Below are 17,664 nucleotides of genomic sequence, written 5' to 3'. Positions count from 1 at the left end.
GGATCAGATTTGCACTTGTGTGATTATTTCCTTCCTCTCTTGTTTCTTAGTCTTCTTTCCCTCAGAAAGGAATAGAAGAATGGAGAAAGTAGTAGACATTTCTTTGTCGTTCACTTTGATGAAATCCGGAGGTCTCACCTTCCAATTAGGACAAGGTAACCTAAGTGCAAAGTACCCCATTCTCACTTGCTGGTACATTAACCACTCTGATGGCTTCTTGCTTCTTACTAATGAATGTTTAATTAGAAGACACACACAAAAATACTTTACCAAAGCATTTCTCCAGCAATAGAAATTTTTTTCTTTATTTACAAAAGCAAAACAAAACTTTAAAGAGGGCCTGTGCTCTGCTTTTTGTTTTGGTTTTTGATAAGCCTTTAAAAGATAACTTAATATTTATTTCCAATAGAGTCAAACAGAACAGTAATTTCTTATACTAGTAAATGTGCATTGCATATGCAGTCCTAACTCAGTAACAGGTAATAAAGTTAAGTAGACTTCATAAGCTTTACAACTGTAAATTTGCCATTCAAACATGATAGACCAATAGACTAGAATCTAGCTAATGTCCACACCCTCTGTCCAGTAAGTTTCAAACCTGATATTTCTGGAGAACTCTGGTAAGAAAATCATGAAGCATTTGTTTCCTACCTAATACTTGAAGAAACTTCTCAAAAACCTCATTGCTAAGCAGAAAAAAATATTTATCATGAGAACACTGTCCATATAACCAGTGAAACAGTGTATGTGGATAGTAGAAAGGGTAAATCTTTAACTAGTTATTAATAAATATCTGATATTGCTGACATATTGAAATTATATTTCACTGAGGCAAACTTTTTTTTTTTTTAATTTGTGTTTGAAAAAAGAATTTAAGCTAGGTGCAGTGGCTCATGTCTGTAATCCCAGCAGTGTGGGAAGCAGAGGCAGGCAGGTCGCACAAGTCCAGGAGTTTGAGACCAGCCTGGGCAACAAGGTGAAACCCTGTCTTTACTAAAAATGCAAAAATTAGTCAGGCATGGTGGCACACGCCTGTAGTCCCAGCTACTCGGGAGGTTGCAGTGAGATGAGATAGTGCCACTGCACTCCAGCCTGGATTATAAATGAAACCCTGTCTCAAAAAACAAAACAAAACAAAACAATACAAATAAACAACAAAACAATTTAAACTTACAGAGGAGTCCAGGAACAGTGTAAAAACTGTTATGTATTCTTTACCAAGATTCATCAATTATTAATATTTTGCTTCCATGTGTTTTAACATTTTCTCTGTCTACATAATATTTTCTGAAGCATTTGAGAGTAAGAGGCACATATTATGGCCCTTTACCTATCACCTAACCCATATTTATTTCAAGGAGTATTTATTAACAATAAAGATGTTCTCTTGTATGTAAACACAGTATATTTATCAGTTCAGTAAATATTTCTTTGACAATACTTTTATCTGATCTGACATCCAAATTCCAATTTTGTCATTTGACCCAATAATGTCCTTTATAGCATTTGTTTCCCTTCATTACTGAATCTAAATTAGGGTCACGTGTTATATTTAGTTGTCATTTCTCTTTAGTCTCTTTAATCTTGAGCATTTTCTTAGCCTTTTAAAAATAATTTATAAAATTGACATTTTTGAAAAATACAGTCCTTTTCTTAATAGAATGCTTCTCATTTTGCATCTGATGTTTCTTCATGTTTAGGCTCAGGTCATGTATGCTAAGCCAATATACTATCCCAGTGGGGCTGTGTTCTTCCCAGGGCATAACATCTAGAGTCACATAACATCCATCTTCTCCTCATTTTGTGACATTAATTTTGATAGTTCCTTCCATATATTTTTATTGAGCCCTTTCCATGTACCAGGCAATGCTCAAGATGCTAGAAATGCACAAATACGGTATTTTATCTGCTCTTAAGGAGATTTATAGCCAGACTTTCAGCAATTTCTGTAGGACAGTGAAGCATTTTACTTGACAGTGTAAGAAGACAACTTCGGAGAGATGATAGTCTGGGTCCTATGACAAGTGTATAGGACAGGAACAACATGTAGGTTTTAGCAATGCAATATATGGGATCCCAACTGTGTGTACATGAGTTTATGCCACTCATTCGTGACTAAAACACTTTGTCGAAGGGCTTTCTTAACAGTAATCATAGAATTGCCTGTTCTTTGTTGCATAGACAAACAATAGATAGTTGATGATTCTGATGATTATCATCATCATCATTTTTGTTAATTTTGCTTGGTTGTGGTCATGGTAATACAGTTTTAAGAACATTCAGTTCTTGAACAGATTTTAGTTCATAGAATCACAGGATGCAGATTTTGACCCCACTTGGGGCAGATCCTTGAGTACAGATGAGAATATCATTAATACCCAGTAAAGAGAGCTCAGTTCCCTTTGGTAGTAAATTCCTCTTTGCCCACATTGGAGTTTCAACATCATAGTTTAACCTGAAATTCAGGCAAAGGGCCTCTTCTTTAAGATACTGACAACAAGGTCACTTCCAGGAGGAACTGAGATGATGTAAGCTGATCTGAACATTTAGGAGAGTATTTTGCCTATGGCTAGAGTTGACTAAATAACTCTAAATTGGCTGGGCTTCTCCATAGTCATGTGTAGATCTTCAAAAGCCTTCTTTTCTCATTCTTCAGTTCAGAGGATTGCTGATCAGTTTAGTTTCCCATTTAGAAAGAACATTGTGGTCAGATCAGCTTGCCCAGTGAGGATCTCTTCTAGCTCCACAATTCTCATAGTCTAGTTACACCTGCTTCAAAATGTCGAATTGCCAAAGTTCAGGTCTCTCCTTATAACTTGCGCTTACCTGGAGTCTGGAACAAAGTTCCTTTTCATAGAAATAACAGGGTTTCATTTTTACTGCTTTGTCTTAAAAGGTAGTTACAAGCATACCTCAGAGATATTGCAGATTTGGTTACAGACCACTTCAGTAAAGCAAATATCACAATAAAGCAAGTCACATGAATTTTTGGTTTTCCATTCCATATAGAAGTTATGTTTATACTATACTGTAGTCTATTAATGATGCAAAAAACCAGTGTACGTACCTTAATTTAAAATACTTTATTGCTAAAAATTCTAACAATCATCTGAGTCTTTGGCAAGTTGTGATCTTTTTGCTGCTGCAGGGTATTTTCTCAATGTTGATGGCTGCTGACTGTTCAGAGTGGTGGTTTCGGAAGGTTAGGGTAGCTGTGTCAATTTTTAAAAATAAGACAACAGTGAAGTTTGCCGTCGCATCTATTGACTTCCTTTCCTAAAATATTTCTCTATAGTACGCAAAACTTTCTGACAGCATTTTACCCACAATAGAAATTCCTTCAGGGGAGTCATTCCTCTTGAATGAAACCTGTTATTGCTTTATCAACTAAGTTTATGGAACATTCTACATCTTTTGTTGTCATTTAAAGAGTGTTCACAGCATCTTCCCCAGGAGAACATTCCTTCTTAAGAAATCACTTTCTTTGCTCATCTGTAAGAAACAACTTCTCACCCATTAAAGTTTTATCATGAGATTGCAGCAATTCAGTCACCTTTTCAGGCTCCACTTGCAATTCTAATTCTCTTACTATTTCCAGTACCTCTGCAGTTACTTCCTCCACTGAAGTCTCGAACCCCTCAAAGTCATCTATGAGGGTGTGAGTCAACTTCTCTCATACTTCTGTTAATATTTATATTTTGACCTCCTTCCATAAATTAAAGATGTTCTTAATGGCATGTAGAATGCTGTAACCTTTCCAGAAGGTTTTCAACATACTTTGCCCAGACCCATCAGAGGAATCACTATCTATGGCAGCTGTAGTCTTAACAAAATGTATTTCTTACATAATAAGACTTGAAAGTCCAGTGACTTCTTGGTCTATGGGCTGAAGAATCGATGTTGCATCAGGAGGCATGAAAACAACATGGATTTTGTTGTACATCTCCATCAGCGTTCTTCAGTGGCCAGGTATACTGTCAATGAACAATAATATAATAAAAGAAATCTTTTTTTTCTTAACAGTAGATCTGAACAGTGGGTTTAAAATATTCAGTAAACTATGCTATAAACAGATGTCTTGTCATCCTGATTTTGTTTTTCCATTTACAGAGCACAAGATGAGTAAGTTTGATATAATTCTTATAGTAAATGAGCATTGGCTTCAACTTAAAGTCACCTATTGTATTAGGCCCTAATAAGAGAGTTGGCCTGTCCTTTGAAACTTTGAGGCCAGGCATCGACTTCTCTCTAGCTATGAAATTCCTAGATGACACAGCTTCTTCCAACAGCAGTCTGCTTTGTGTACATTGAAAATCTGTTGTTTAGTATAGCTATTTTTAATAGTGATCTTAGCTAGATCTTCTGGATAATCTGCTGCAGCTTGTATATCAGCACTTTCTGCTTCACCTTGCACTTTTATGATATGGAGATGGCATCTTTCCTTAAACCTTATGAACCAACCTTGCTATCTTCAAATTTTCTTCTGCAGCTTCCTCACCTCTCTTCACCTTCTTAGAACAGAATGAAGTTAGCGCTTTCCTCTGGGTTAGGTTTTGGCTTAAGGGGATGTGGTTGGTTTGATCTTTTAATTCAGAACACTCAAATTTTCTCTGTATCAGCAATAAGGCTGTTTTGCTTTCTGTTATTTGTGTGTCCACTAGAGTAGCTGTTAATTTCCTTCAAGAACTTTTGCTTTGCATTCACAGTTTGGCAAACTGTACAAGAGGCCTAGCTTTTGGTCATTTAGGACTTTGACATGCCTTCTTCACTAAGCTGAATAATTTCTAGCATTTGATTTAGAGTGAGAGACATGCAAGTCTTCCTTTCATTTGAGACTGTGGTAAGATTATTAATTGACCTAATTTCAATATTGTTGTGATTCAGGGAATAGAGAGCCCCAAGGGAGGGGAGAGAGGTGGGATAATCAATTGTTGGTGGAACAGTCAGAACACACACACAACATTTATTAAGTTTATTGTCTTAATTGGGCACAGGTCATGGAACCCCCAAAACAGTTACAATAGTAACATCAAAGATCATTGATCACAGATCACCATAAAAGGTATAATCATAATGAAAAAGTTGAAAATATTGTGAGAATTAACAAAATATGACACAGTGACATTAAGTGAGCACTTCCCCAGTGTGGAGTTGCCACAAACTTCCAACTTGTGAAAAAAGCAGTATCTGTGTCCCACAATAAAATGAAGCAAAATAAAAGGAGGTAAGCCTGTACCTTATCAAACTGTGTTTTATAGCTTTAGATGATCTCTTGTTCTCAGAACATGTTTTCAACTGGCCTGTGTTCTCGCATGTACTTTCTTATTTGAAGAGAACTGAAAAATATATAAAAGCAGTTTGTGATTATAATTTTTTGGTCTAATTATTAGCCACAATCAAGAACTTTACTTCATACCAGCCTTTTTTTATTTTTAATGATGCAATAAATTCTTTTACTTTAAACTCTGGGATACCTGTGCAGAACATGCATGTTTGTTACATAAGTATACATATGCCATGGTGGTTTGCTGCACCCATCAACCCGTCACCTAGGTTTTAAGACCCGTGTGCATTAGGTGTTTGTCTAATGCTCTTTCTCCCATTGGCCCCCACCCCCGACAGGCCCCAGTGTGTGATGTTCCCTTCCCTGTGTCCATGTGTTCTCATTGTTCAACTCCCATTTATGAGTGAGAACATGAGCATACCAGCCCTTTTAAATAAGGCACATTATCTACTCTGATTTCAAATAAGCGGAGCCATGTTGGTCTATTATGTAACTCATTGCCTATTTCTTTTTTGTTTTTTTGACACAGAGTCTCACTCTGTTGCCCAGGTTGGAGTGCAGTGGCTCCATCTCTGCTCACTGCAATCTCCGCCTCCCAGGTTCAAGCAATTCTCCTGCCTCAGCCTCCCAAGTAGCTGGGATCACAGGCATGCACTACCACGCCCTGCTAATTTTTGTATTTTTAGTAGAGACAGCTTTTTGCTGGTCTCACACTCCTGACCTCAGGCCTCCACCTGCCTCGGCCTCCCAAAGTGCTGGGATTACAGGTGTGAGCCACCACGCCCAGCCACTTCATTACCTATTTCTTACTGTGTTGTATTTGGAGTGTACAGACAAAGTACCCTAGTTGTTGTGCTTTCCTGCACACTGTCTTTGCTTATTGTCTAGAATAGCACCCAGTGCTAATGGAAAAAGCATATAAAAAGGATATGAGGTTTAATATGATGTCTAGTCCTCTCTCACCTTGACCCAACTCTGTAGGCCTCAGGTTCCCCAGTTATAACCTTGAGAAAAAAAAAAAAAAGAAAACACAGAAGCTGTTACTACTTTTCCAGTTTTTACTTTGTAATTATATTTAAACAACACAGCTTTTAATATATTAGTCTTCAAACGTTTGGAAATCACTTGCACTGTTACTATCTGCATTTCATGAGAAGAATTGATAATTATTCAGTATCTTCTTATAAATGGGCCTGTTCAGAAACCAGTCTCGCCAAAATGTTTCTCATGTTTAATGTAGACGTTGTGTCTCAGCTTTTTTGCTTTAGCAGTAGCAGAATGTTCTTACTCTAAATATAAAATTATAAAAAAAGCAAGAAACAATATTTTCTTTAATTAGCTTCTTCCTTTGGGGATTTTAGAAGAGGGGTTATGACTTGACTAAGATCCTTCCCATCTGTTCCTGTTTGTTTGCTTTTATTTTGACTTCCTTTCGTTGTCTTATCAAATATCACATGAATCATTAACATTTGTTTTTATCGCTTATTTTGGTTTCCTTTACTTCACATGATGAAGACATTATGTTGAGAGAGACTCACGGCTACAATATTTTATATTAACCTCAGATTCTTTAAGTAAATATTAAACTTTCTGGACATGTGATGTGATGTGTTTGCCCTCTGTTGTGTTAATATTTTCCTCAGCTCTGAAAGAGTGAGACATCTGCATATACAACTGTTTTGTGAAAGCAGCAAATATCACTAGATTACAGGTGCCTGGATATAAGTTTTGAACAAATAGATGACCCGTCTAAAAATACGACTTCCTAACAGAAAACGCAATTTGTTAAGTCCTTCGTACAAAAGATGTGTAAAAGATCCTTGTGGATGTTTGTGAGGGAGTTACTCTCAAAACTGGAACAGAAATCTATTTGCACATCGTGTGATACCTTTCACAGGCATACTCCATAGTTAAGGATTTGACATGATTTCCACAGTGGATAAATTGGATTTTTTGGTGTCAATTTGAAATTGTATTAATTTATATGTCATCTGATATAAAATCTTGTCATATAATGTGAGTGGGGTTTTTTGTTTCATTTTGTTTTTTGTTTTTTTTTTTTTTTTTTTGGAGACAGAGTCTCACTCTGTCCCCAGCCTGGAGTGCAGTGGCATGATCTCGACTCACTGCAAGCTCTGCCTCCCAGGTTCACTCCATTCTCCTGCCTCAGCTTCCTGAGTAGCTGGGACTACAGGCGCCTGCCACCACGCCCGACTAATTTTCTGTATTTTTAGTAGACACGGGGTTTCACCATGATGGCAGGATGGTCTCGATTTCCTGACCTCGTGATCCGCCTGCCTCAGCCTCCCAAAGTGCTAGGATTATAGGTGTGTGTGAGCCACCGTGCCCAGCCATTTGATTGGTATTAAGCAAACCTCATTAGTTTTAAAAATAAATGACCAATCTATTTAATAATCTAGTTTTTATATATGGAATAAAAGCCAAATTCTGCATCTGTCTATATGTATTAGATGTTAGCAATAACTTCATATAATAATACATGCAAAAATATTAAACCAAACATTAAACTTAATCCATGAATGCAAAACTAGAAATTTTGAGATAGACTTCTCCTGTCTCTCTCCTCAGACACAGTAAACAAAATATATAAAATCTCTATACTGATTGGGTCTGATTTGATGGTTTCAATTGTAGTATAAAATCTGAGATCCAGTTTTACAAATAATTTACAAGTTTTTCTTCAATTTATTGTCTGTAGATCTAAATCTTCATAGTAACAAACAACATACAAAAATTCACATTCGCAATAAACTATTCAGTGATCCTTCTTATATACCAAATGCTTTCTTAGACACGAGTTACTTTCTTATACACCAAATTATAGCTGTAAGCATCACATCACAATGAACTTTGAAACTATTAGGAATTTGTAATTTAAATAGTTTCGCTCAACCCCTACTCCCAAATGCTTTTAATTAGAACAGAGTTTTTAATTAAGTACTCCCATGCACAAAGTTTAGCTTGATGATTTTTCTGTCATATCAACCTCCCTTGCAAAAGCAAACAATCATTGTGTTAAAGGAAGGTATTTTCTTTGAAACTGGGCTGTAAGAATTCTAGTTCTGATTTCAGGTTGTCCAACGGAGGCTTTGCAGGCTAAAATGAAGCCCTGCCCCCAGGAGGAAGGCAAAGAGCAGATTCACAAGGCAGCGAGACAAATGGTACTAGGTGTTTAGGAGTCAGTCCTATAATTCTGTGTGTCAAAGACATATTTTTCCGGGGACAGTCCAGTTGCTTATTAGAGGAAAAGTGATAGAGTAGAATGGACATGAAATTTGAATTCACAGAAATGTCAAATCGCTGCACTTCCATTTGCTAGTTCTGTGAAAAAGGGAAAGATACTTAACCTCTCTATGCCTTAATAGCTTTATTTGTAAGAGGCATTACTTTCTTGGGTTGATGGGAAGTTTAGGCTTAAAATCGACATAGCACCTTGAACATCACAGGTGCTCAGAAAATATTAGCTTTACTGATACTAATCATTATTGCCAGTTTACTTGATCTTACTGTAAAGCTTTCGTCCATTTGAGATATCAAGGAATAATTGATTGGTAAACTTGGCTCAGCATAAGGAACAAACAGGAAATATATTTTTTCTGTGTCAAACACATACAGAAAGAACTAAAGACAATGTAGGAAGTGGTGGGCAGGAATGAGATTATCTAGTTAGAGGGTAAGTATGATGTACAATGAGTAACCCTTAAAAAAAAGTATGAATAAGCCCTCTGAGTTTCCAGATGTAAACAGCACACCTCTGAATAATGAGGCCTCAGCCATGGACACGCTCCAGGGATTCCAATAATTTCTCTTCTGCAGCTCGTTTTTGCAAAGTCTTCTCCATGGCCCATGACTTCTCTTGCTGTTTGAAGAGTCAGGAAAGGAAAGAATATTGAGACCATTATTATATAACATACAGACATGGCACAGTTTGAATTATAGGACCATATATCCTTTCTAGCACATTTGCTATCCGCCTTTCATTCAAGTGGTTTATTAACAGAAGGCTGGGTTAGAACCACAGCCCCATAATTCAGAAGCCTGTTGTTAGTTCCCTGGGTATGTCCATATGCAACTATTTACTGTGGGTTACAGGGCCAATGTAACTTCTCTGGAACATTATAAAATTTGTTTAAAATTTTGTTCCTACAGGCTTTTATTGACCTACAAGTATGTTTTAATAAATATGACAAAATTATATGATAGAACTGCTTTTAAAATAAGGGTCTGTAAAAGAAAGAAAGATAGTCAGTCTTCAAGGGTCTGTCTGTGCCTGGTGCATTTCTGCCTCTGGTGGATTCTAAAGTAGAGGATCTCTGATGTCTAACTACCTGAATGTGACAGGTGGGATCTATTTTATAGCTGACATCTTTAATGCTTGATACATCTGTCCATCTGTTAGAAACATTAGTCAAAAATTTAATAGGAGACATATTTATTAAAAGTAGAATTACAGCAGATCAGATGCTGAGCACATAATTATGTAATTTTTATAAACATGTTTTACATAAGACCCATGGTAAAGATGCTTATGAAATACTTATTACTGGTATATTTTCCAAATCTAAGAGAGTTTTATTTAAAATATTTAGTTTTAGATAAACTTCAAAATTTCTAACATGCTAATAATTTTTATTACATAGACATGTTAATGCATTTCTTTCTTCAAAAGTTTAACATTTGAGGCCACACTAAAACTTTTAATGCAAACATCATGCTGAAGCCTTCTCATTCTAATACTGGTAGAAAGAGGCAGCTGCCTCTTCCACGGGGCTTATCATCGGGGAGGCTCACTTTATATGACTTCAAAGTGAGATAAGCGCTATAGAGTAATTCTTACGGTGATAGTATTGAGGAGTAATGAGTGGAGTTCTTTTCAGAGAAGTTCAATAGGAGGCAGCAGAAGGGGAAGTGGGGAAAGAGGGCGTACTTGTATTCTAGGCTTCTCGAAGGAAGAACAGGCCTGAGTGTTCCAACACAATATAGAGTTTGGTGTGCTGTAGAACAGACAGGCCACTAAACCTAGGGGAGAGAAGTAAAAGATAGAATTGAAGAGGAGAAGCAGCACCAGCTTAGGTACCACTTTGTACACCATGGAGAATAATTTGACTAGTTAATGTACATATGGGTCTTTTAAACAAGTATTTATACTTAATGGATTATTTGTATAAATCCATTTTTTGCTTCTAGTTTCTTTCTACCTAATATACTGTAGATCACCGAAGATTAGAAAACTATATTTAATATTTTAGTGGCTTTTCTTCATTGTACAGAGAGTTAAGAGTTTCACAGCAAGCACTGAAATGTTACTTTTGAGCAAATTATTACTTTTTATAAAGTTTATGAAGGACTTAGGTTAATGAAATTTGAATTCTGGGGAAATTTACAAGGTCTCTCTTCCCTCTGTTTAATCCTAGGAAATATTGTATATTTTAAAAAAAATGAGAATGGGAATGATAATCTCAATATAATTGAATACATGCTACAAATAATGAGACAATTGAAAAGAGAGCTAAGTAGGGATAAATAAATTAAGGGATTAAGAATTAGAAAGCTTTGGCAAAAGTAGCAACACTATCTTTTTGGATACTTCTGTATTCTCTATTACTAGATTTTTAAACAAATCAGTGTTGCTTTATGTAGTAGAAATCATTCAAATCAAAATTATCTTTAGAACAGTCCAATTTTTAGCCAGGTGGTAGTAAATATACGAAAGACAGAAATTTTTATTTTGTTTATTTTTATAATATTATTAGGTTTGTTTACTGAGTGAGTAATTGAAACTCCTGCTATGCTGAAATCACAAATAATTATATATTACTCCTATAATGTAACTGAGAAAAACATAGTTTGGTCCCACAGGTGAGTGCAATTAAGCTAAGCAAACAGAAGAAATAAGGCCATATTCCATACAAAAACAACAAATGTTTCACAATATGTCAATATGGTACTGCCATATCCTTAATTAGAAATAAATTTTTACCTAAATAATATGGCCTTGATACTAGTATTTGATTAATACCTGATTTAGGAGGTTCCAATCTTTATTTAATATCACAATGTCTACTGCTGAACTATAGTAATATTTAGTATCAATCAGAAACAATAGTTAGGGGCCAAAGAGGTAAAATCCTTTTAGACTGCACGTCTACACATATCTACAGGGAGAATTAGACACAGTTTCTGCATGTCTTTACATCGTTGCTCAGAATTAGAGTTCAGTAGGATTAAAAACATGTTTTCATTGGTTAATCTTAGGTTATGTTTTACATCCAAACATGTATGCTATTTTGAGGGAGTAGATCTTTATTGTGATTATTATATGTTTCAACTGTTAAGAAAAATCCTAGTATACGATTGCTGAACTGAAAAGCTAAGGATATTTCCTTTTTATTTGTTCATTTAGTAACTATTATTTTTTAATAGAGATGGGGTCTCACCATGTTGACCAGGCTGGTCTCGAACTCCTGGGCTCAGGCAGTCCTCCCGCCTCAGTCTCTCAAAGTGCTGGCATTACAGGTGTGAGCCACCACGCGCAGCCCTGAAAAGCTAAGGCTATTTAACAACTTTCAAGTAATCATTATTATTATTCTTAAAGTTGAACTAGATTAATTTTAAGAGAGGCAACTGATATTTGACACAACTTATTAGCATTTAGCCAGTCTGCGGCTACTCTCATGGACATCCCTGCCTCTGGGAGGGAAAATTGTGGATTTGGGATGTTCATGATATAATACGTTTTTATATTTACATTTATAGTATTATATATTATTATATGTAATAATATATAATAAAATAATATATATAATAAAATACTTTATAAAGTAGTTATTGAATTATACATATTATATTACATATAATAATATATAATATGTATAATTCAATATCTACTTTATGTAAACCATATGAAATCTATCTTTCTAAAGACCTATATCTGATTAATGCATTCATTTAACACATATTTACTAAACTTACAGTAGTCCCTCCTCATCTATAGTTTATCTTTCCATAGTCTCAGTTACCCATTGTCAACAATAGTTTGAAAATGTTACAGTATTTTGAGAGAGAGAAAGGCTGCATTTATATAACTTAGAGTATATTGTTATAATTCTTCTATTATTATCCATGTATCTATAATTGCATCATTATTATCTACAATTGTTAATCTCTTACTGTGCCTAATTTATAAATTAAGCTTTATTGTAGGTATGTATGTATACAAATAAAAAAAACATAGTATACATAGGGTTTGGTACTATTATCCATGGTTTCAGGCATCCACTGGCAGTCTGGACATATACAGCACAGATAAGGGAGGACTACTGTATACTCTATGCTTGGGATATATCATTGAGCAAAACAGAGTTTCATGACATCTTGGAGGTAGTATTTCAATGCTACAAATGTTTATTAAGATGTTTATTGCAGCATTATTCACAATAGCCAAGATTTGGAAGCAACCTAATTGTCCATCAGCAGATGAATGAATAAAGAAAATGGTGTACCCATACACAATGGAGTACTACTCAGCCATAAAAAGAATGAGACCCTGTCATTTACAGCAACATGGATGGAACTGGAGGTCATTATGCTAAGTGAAATAAGCCAGGCACGGAAAGACAAACTTTGTATGTTCTCACTTTATTTGTGGGAGCTAAAAATTAAAACCATTAAATTTGTGGAGATAGAGTGTAGCATGATGGTTGCCAGAGACTGGGAAGGTTAGTGGGGAGAATGGGGAGGGAGCAGGGATGGTTAATGGGTTCAAAAAAATAGGATGAATGAATAAAATCTAACATTTGATAGCACAACAAAGAGACTATAGTTAACAGTAATTTGATTGCACATTTTAAAATAACCGAGAGAGAGTGGATTGTTTGTAACATAGCGAATAAATGTTTGAGGTGACAGACACCCCATTTGCCCAGATGTGATTATTATGCATGTATGCCTGTATCTAAATATGTAATACACCCCATAAATATAATACATGTACCTAATATTTACCCACAAAAATGAAAAATATTTTTTAAAAAGGAAGGATTATACAAAATAGAAAAAAATGAGAGGAACATGTAATTTGGGCTTACCAATATTTCTATGTAAGTTCCTTGCAACTTACTATATCCACTATAGATTGTATAAAAGTAGCTGTATGAAAGTTGAAGGTGAGGTCCACAAATATTTAGACTATCTTTTTTATTTCCTGAATGTACTATAGGTTATTTATGTTTTCTTACATTTTTAATTCTTCAAGTTACCAGACATTTTGCAAACATTTACATGGCAATATGCACTTTTCAAAGCTCAGAAAACTTTCCTTTTCTCATTGTTCTCCCTTCTACTGTATATATTAAAATTTGAATTTCAGACCTACATTAGACAAATATATACAAAGTTTAGGCCACACCAGGAAGTGGACAGATTAGAGTGTATTAAACATTTGAGAAATAGGCTTATGTTTGGTATTGTTTTATTTTTGGTTTGGATTTTTAATTTCCTATTTCTGATTTGTGCTTCATTCAAATGGATTTATTTGATGTCTCCAATATTTGATTTCCTTTTCTTTTTCACACAACTGTGTGTTTGCTCATTAGTAAAAGTTGAGTAACATACAGTGTTTACATTTTAATATTTAATTGTTAGATGAATCTCACTTCAAGGGGTAAAGGCTATAGTTCATTGACAGTGATGAAATAACCTAGGTGGCTTTCATATAAATAGCAACGAATGTGTACAATAGTTACATTACATGGTATATTTAACAACACTGCTAAAGAGTAAGATGGGAGTTCAGTCTTTCCTGATGGAGATACACCTGAGTGCATTCAGAGAAAATTTGGTTCTGCAAGCTTGAAGGAAGTAATTGTTATTCAACAGAAATCAACTAACTTTGCATATCAGCAAAATACACACACATACTCTTAGCTATTTTCTGAGTGCTCTGGAACTGATATCAAAATAACAAATATATATTTATGAGAAGTAGAAATGCTGTATTCTTTTCAGCCACATAAACTCAGTGTAATTATGAAATTAACTTTGAGAAGATGTGAAAAAATGTTACTTCTTAACCAAGTAAAGATCTAATAAAAACCTCAAATTTTATATCAAGTTACATCATTTTTACATGCACATTTGTACCCCAAATGCCACGTCATTAATTAATTTTTTACTGTTCATTTCTAGATGGAAGACTGTATTTGAAAACTACTGTCATGTACTGAATCTTTCCTGTTGAAGAAATCCATGTTATAGAAAAGAACTTTGCAGTCAGACATTCGTCATGGGAAAGTTCAGAAAAAATAAAGTCCTTTTAAGGGAACTTCCTGAATTTTGTGTATTAATGTTCTTTAAAAGTTTAAGTATTCTACAAAAAAAAAAAAAAGTTTCCTCCATTGATTTTCACCTGTGGTTCATACCAGAGACCTGAGAATGTTTGTAAATGTACAAGTATCAAAGTTCTTACAGTTAATTACTGCAACTTGCTGCTGGACAATTGTATACAGAGTTAAAGGCAGGTCTGAATAAGACCTAGCTTTGTTTTTTTTTTTTTTTTTTTTTTTTTCTAATGGAATGAACCATTTTCCTCTTCTGAAAATTCTGTATCTGAGCACATCAAAAGACTCTTGTAGCAGTGGTTACCCAGACTTACAGAATTATGTCCTCCGGAAACCAGCAAGAACACTTGGAAAGAACTTGTAGGGGGCATAGAGGATTCTTGAAAAATAAATACAAGAGTGATATTCTGTTACATTCAATTTCAAACTCTAATTGTGGGTTTTCTCCTGAAGAATTTTTTTTTCACATACTTTCCAAAAGACCAACAAATGGATGTTGACAACAACCCAATGAAATAACATTTTGCGTATCTGAAAAGAAGCATTGAATACAAGCCAAAAGGTTTCGCTGAAGGTCTTTTCTTAAAAATAAAAAATATATATAAATGTAACATGTTTTCATTCCAAACTGGTAGTGGTAGATAGACTTAAAGATAATAATGTTGCTTCTTATTCAAACTGTTGGTCATATGTACAGTATATAAACATAAAACACACAAGGAAGGTATTATGTATGCAGTAGTATACTAGAGTTTAGGAAAATGAAAATTTTAGAAAATATGTTTTGTCACCCTGTCGGTCAGAAAGACGGCTTTCTGGTTTTAACGCATGCAGGCATGTAAATATTTGTCTGGAGTCACAGTATTAATGAATGAGATCTTAAGCATCTGGTGGCATCAGAACTCTGTGTCAGCCACTTTTATTTGTATATTGAACCCTAGCTAGTGCCCCAAGCTGCACTATTGGGAATGGATTGTGGCTGAACAGCAAATCAAAACACCAGAAATATTTTTATATGTTAATGTCATATTATGTTAATGTTACTGAAAACAAAATCTAACAAACCTTGATGTACCAGTCCAATACCATGTAGCGCTGAGTGATACAGTTAAAATGTGCTGTGCTTCCCACCCTTGTCAGAGGGAAGGGTGGCTGTGTGTTATTTTCACTGTCTTTTTGAAAGTTACAGTATGTGTTTTCACTTTTGTGCAGATAACTGGAAGTAAAGCCGCAAACAGTGCTTATCACATGCTAAAGTTACCTTCTCTTTGTTTTTTGCATATCTGGTATTACACCTTTAAAGACTGATATGAATCAGTACAGTCACTATACATTTTATGATTTTTCTGTCATCTTATAATTGTATGATCGTAACATTATTTATTACCACAAAACAGCAAAATCTTCAATGTCTAAGAAAACTAGCTTAAAATGTTTAAACATAGTTCTGATTGGGTATTAATTACTTGATTAAGAAAAAATTAACATTATAGATATTCTAGCATTACGCTTCTATACCTTTTAGGTCTTCCTTGCAATACTGGAACATAATTCTTTTGTGTAGCTCACTATTAACCAGCTAAGTTCATTTTTTTGATACCATAAAAAAGTTATATGTATAGTTCCTATGTTAGCTTGCTTACAAAGGGAGCATTATTTTTATTTAAAGTATTGTTAGTAAATGCTTTGTAGAAACTTGGTTTTCTAAGCATAGTTCTTCCATAACCACCTTTTGTTGTTTGAGCACAAGAGATTATTTTCCTAGTTCTATGTATTTTTTTCCCCTATATGCAGTCTTTAAAGGGTTACAACACTTAAAATTGAATGGACTTGTGTCAAGCTTTTGCATCATACATTTTTTGAAAGATTTTTTAAAAAGCCTACAACTTACATATGTAGTAGAATCAGCCATTGCTCTGCTCCTGGCATAGAGTCACCTGTTACGTGGATTAAATAGTTTTAAAATACATACTTTGAAGACCTTTGAGAATGCTTTAGTGTTTGATTTGAAATAAAAGGAAATTTTAGCAAGGATTAAAGAAAAAAGCTATCAGCTGTATGTTAAGAGAGACTCTTACTAACATGTTGTAAATATTACAATTCATGAAATGTTATTGTAAGTCTGTAACTTAATTTTTTCCCTATTTTAGTTATACAGGTTGGTTTGGAAATTTGTGTTTTGGCATAAACAAGTAAAATGTGCCCATTTTATGGTTTCCATGCTTTTGTAATCCTAAAAATATTAATGTCTAGTTGTTCTATATTATAACCACATTTGCGCTCTATGCAAGCCCTTGGAACAGAACATACTCATCTTCATGTAGGACCTATGAAAATTGTCTATTTTTATCTATATATTTAAAGTTTTCTAAAAATGATAAAAGGTTATTACGAATTTTGTTGTACAAAATCTGTACAAAAATCTGTTTTTACATCATAATGCAAGAATTGGAAATTTTTCTATGGTAGCCTAGTTATTTGAGCCTGGTTTCAATGTGAGAACCACATTTACTGTTATTGTATTTAATTTTCTTTTTCTTTTCAACAATCTCCTAATAAAACTGTCTGAAATCTCCCTGTGACTTTATTTACAGTTTGCCTTTATTAAATTTTGTGAAATGCATAGCATTGAAGGAATATTTACTTTCTAATGGGAGGCATCTAAAAACAACATAAGTCAGCTCTTTGCAATGCAAGGGGAACAATGCTCAATGATTTTATTTAACATGCAACTGCTTCTATCTCTAATATGAATTACTGTGGTGAAAAACATCATAAAAGCACACTCTGTAGTTATTGTTTAACAAGCAGATTTTCCATATTTTGTTTCTTGCCAGCTAAGCAAACTGCCCACATATACATGATTTATTTATGTACATTTCTCAGTTTATGAAGCTGTTATTTGTACCTTTTTTCTTTATATTCTTATATTCCCATGATTCTTATTTCACAAAGCTTTGTGCTGAATAATGTAAAGTAGACACGTTGATGGAACAAAATATATTATTCCCATATCTATGA

The 17,664-nt window shown here is 34.4% G+C and overlaps 1 protein-coding gene across 3 annotated transcripts in view; it reads left to right on the top strand.

Annotated features, from left to right (window-relative positions):
- The window catches only part of DACH1 (dachshund family transcription factor 1), a 410,550-nt gene extending 393,332 nt beyond the window's left edge, over positions 1-17,218 (top strand). For all 3 annotated transcript variants that reach the window (XM_025364252.1, XM_025364251.1, XM_025364250.1), the window contains one exon: positions 14,492-17,218. In XM_025364252.1, coding sequence (XP_025220037.1) covers positions 14,492-14,529 — 38 coding nt within the window. In that variant the 3' untranslated portion in view covers positions 14,530-17,218. The remainder of the gene's footprint in view (positions 1-14,491) is intronic.
- The last annotated feature ends 446 nt before the right edge of the window (positions 17,219-17,664 follow it).

Source organism: Theropithecus gelada, chromosome 17 (genome assembly GCF_003255815.1).
Source record: "Theropithecus gelada isolate Dixy chromosome 17, Tgel_1.0, whole genome shotgun sequence".
NCBI lineage: Eukaryota > Metazoa > Chordata > Mammalia > Primates > Cercopithecidae > Theropithecus > Theropithecus gelada.
Note: the sequence above shows the minus strand (reverse complement) of the source record. Positions and strands in the feature narration are given on the sequence as shown.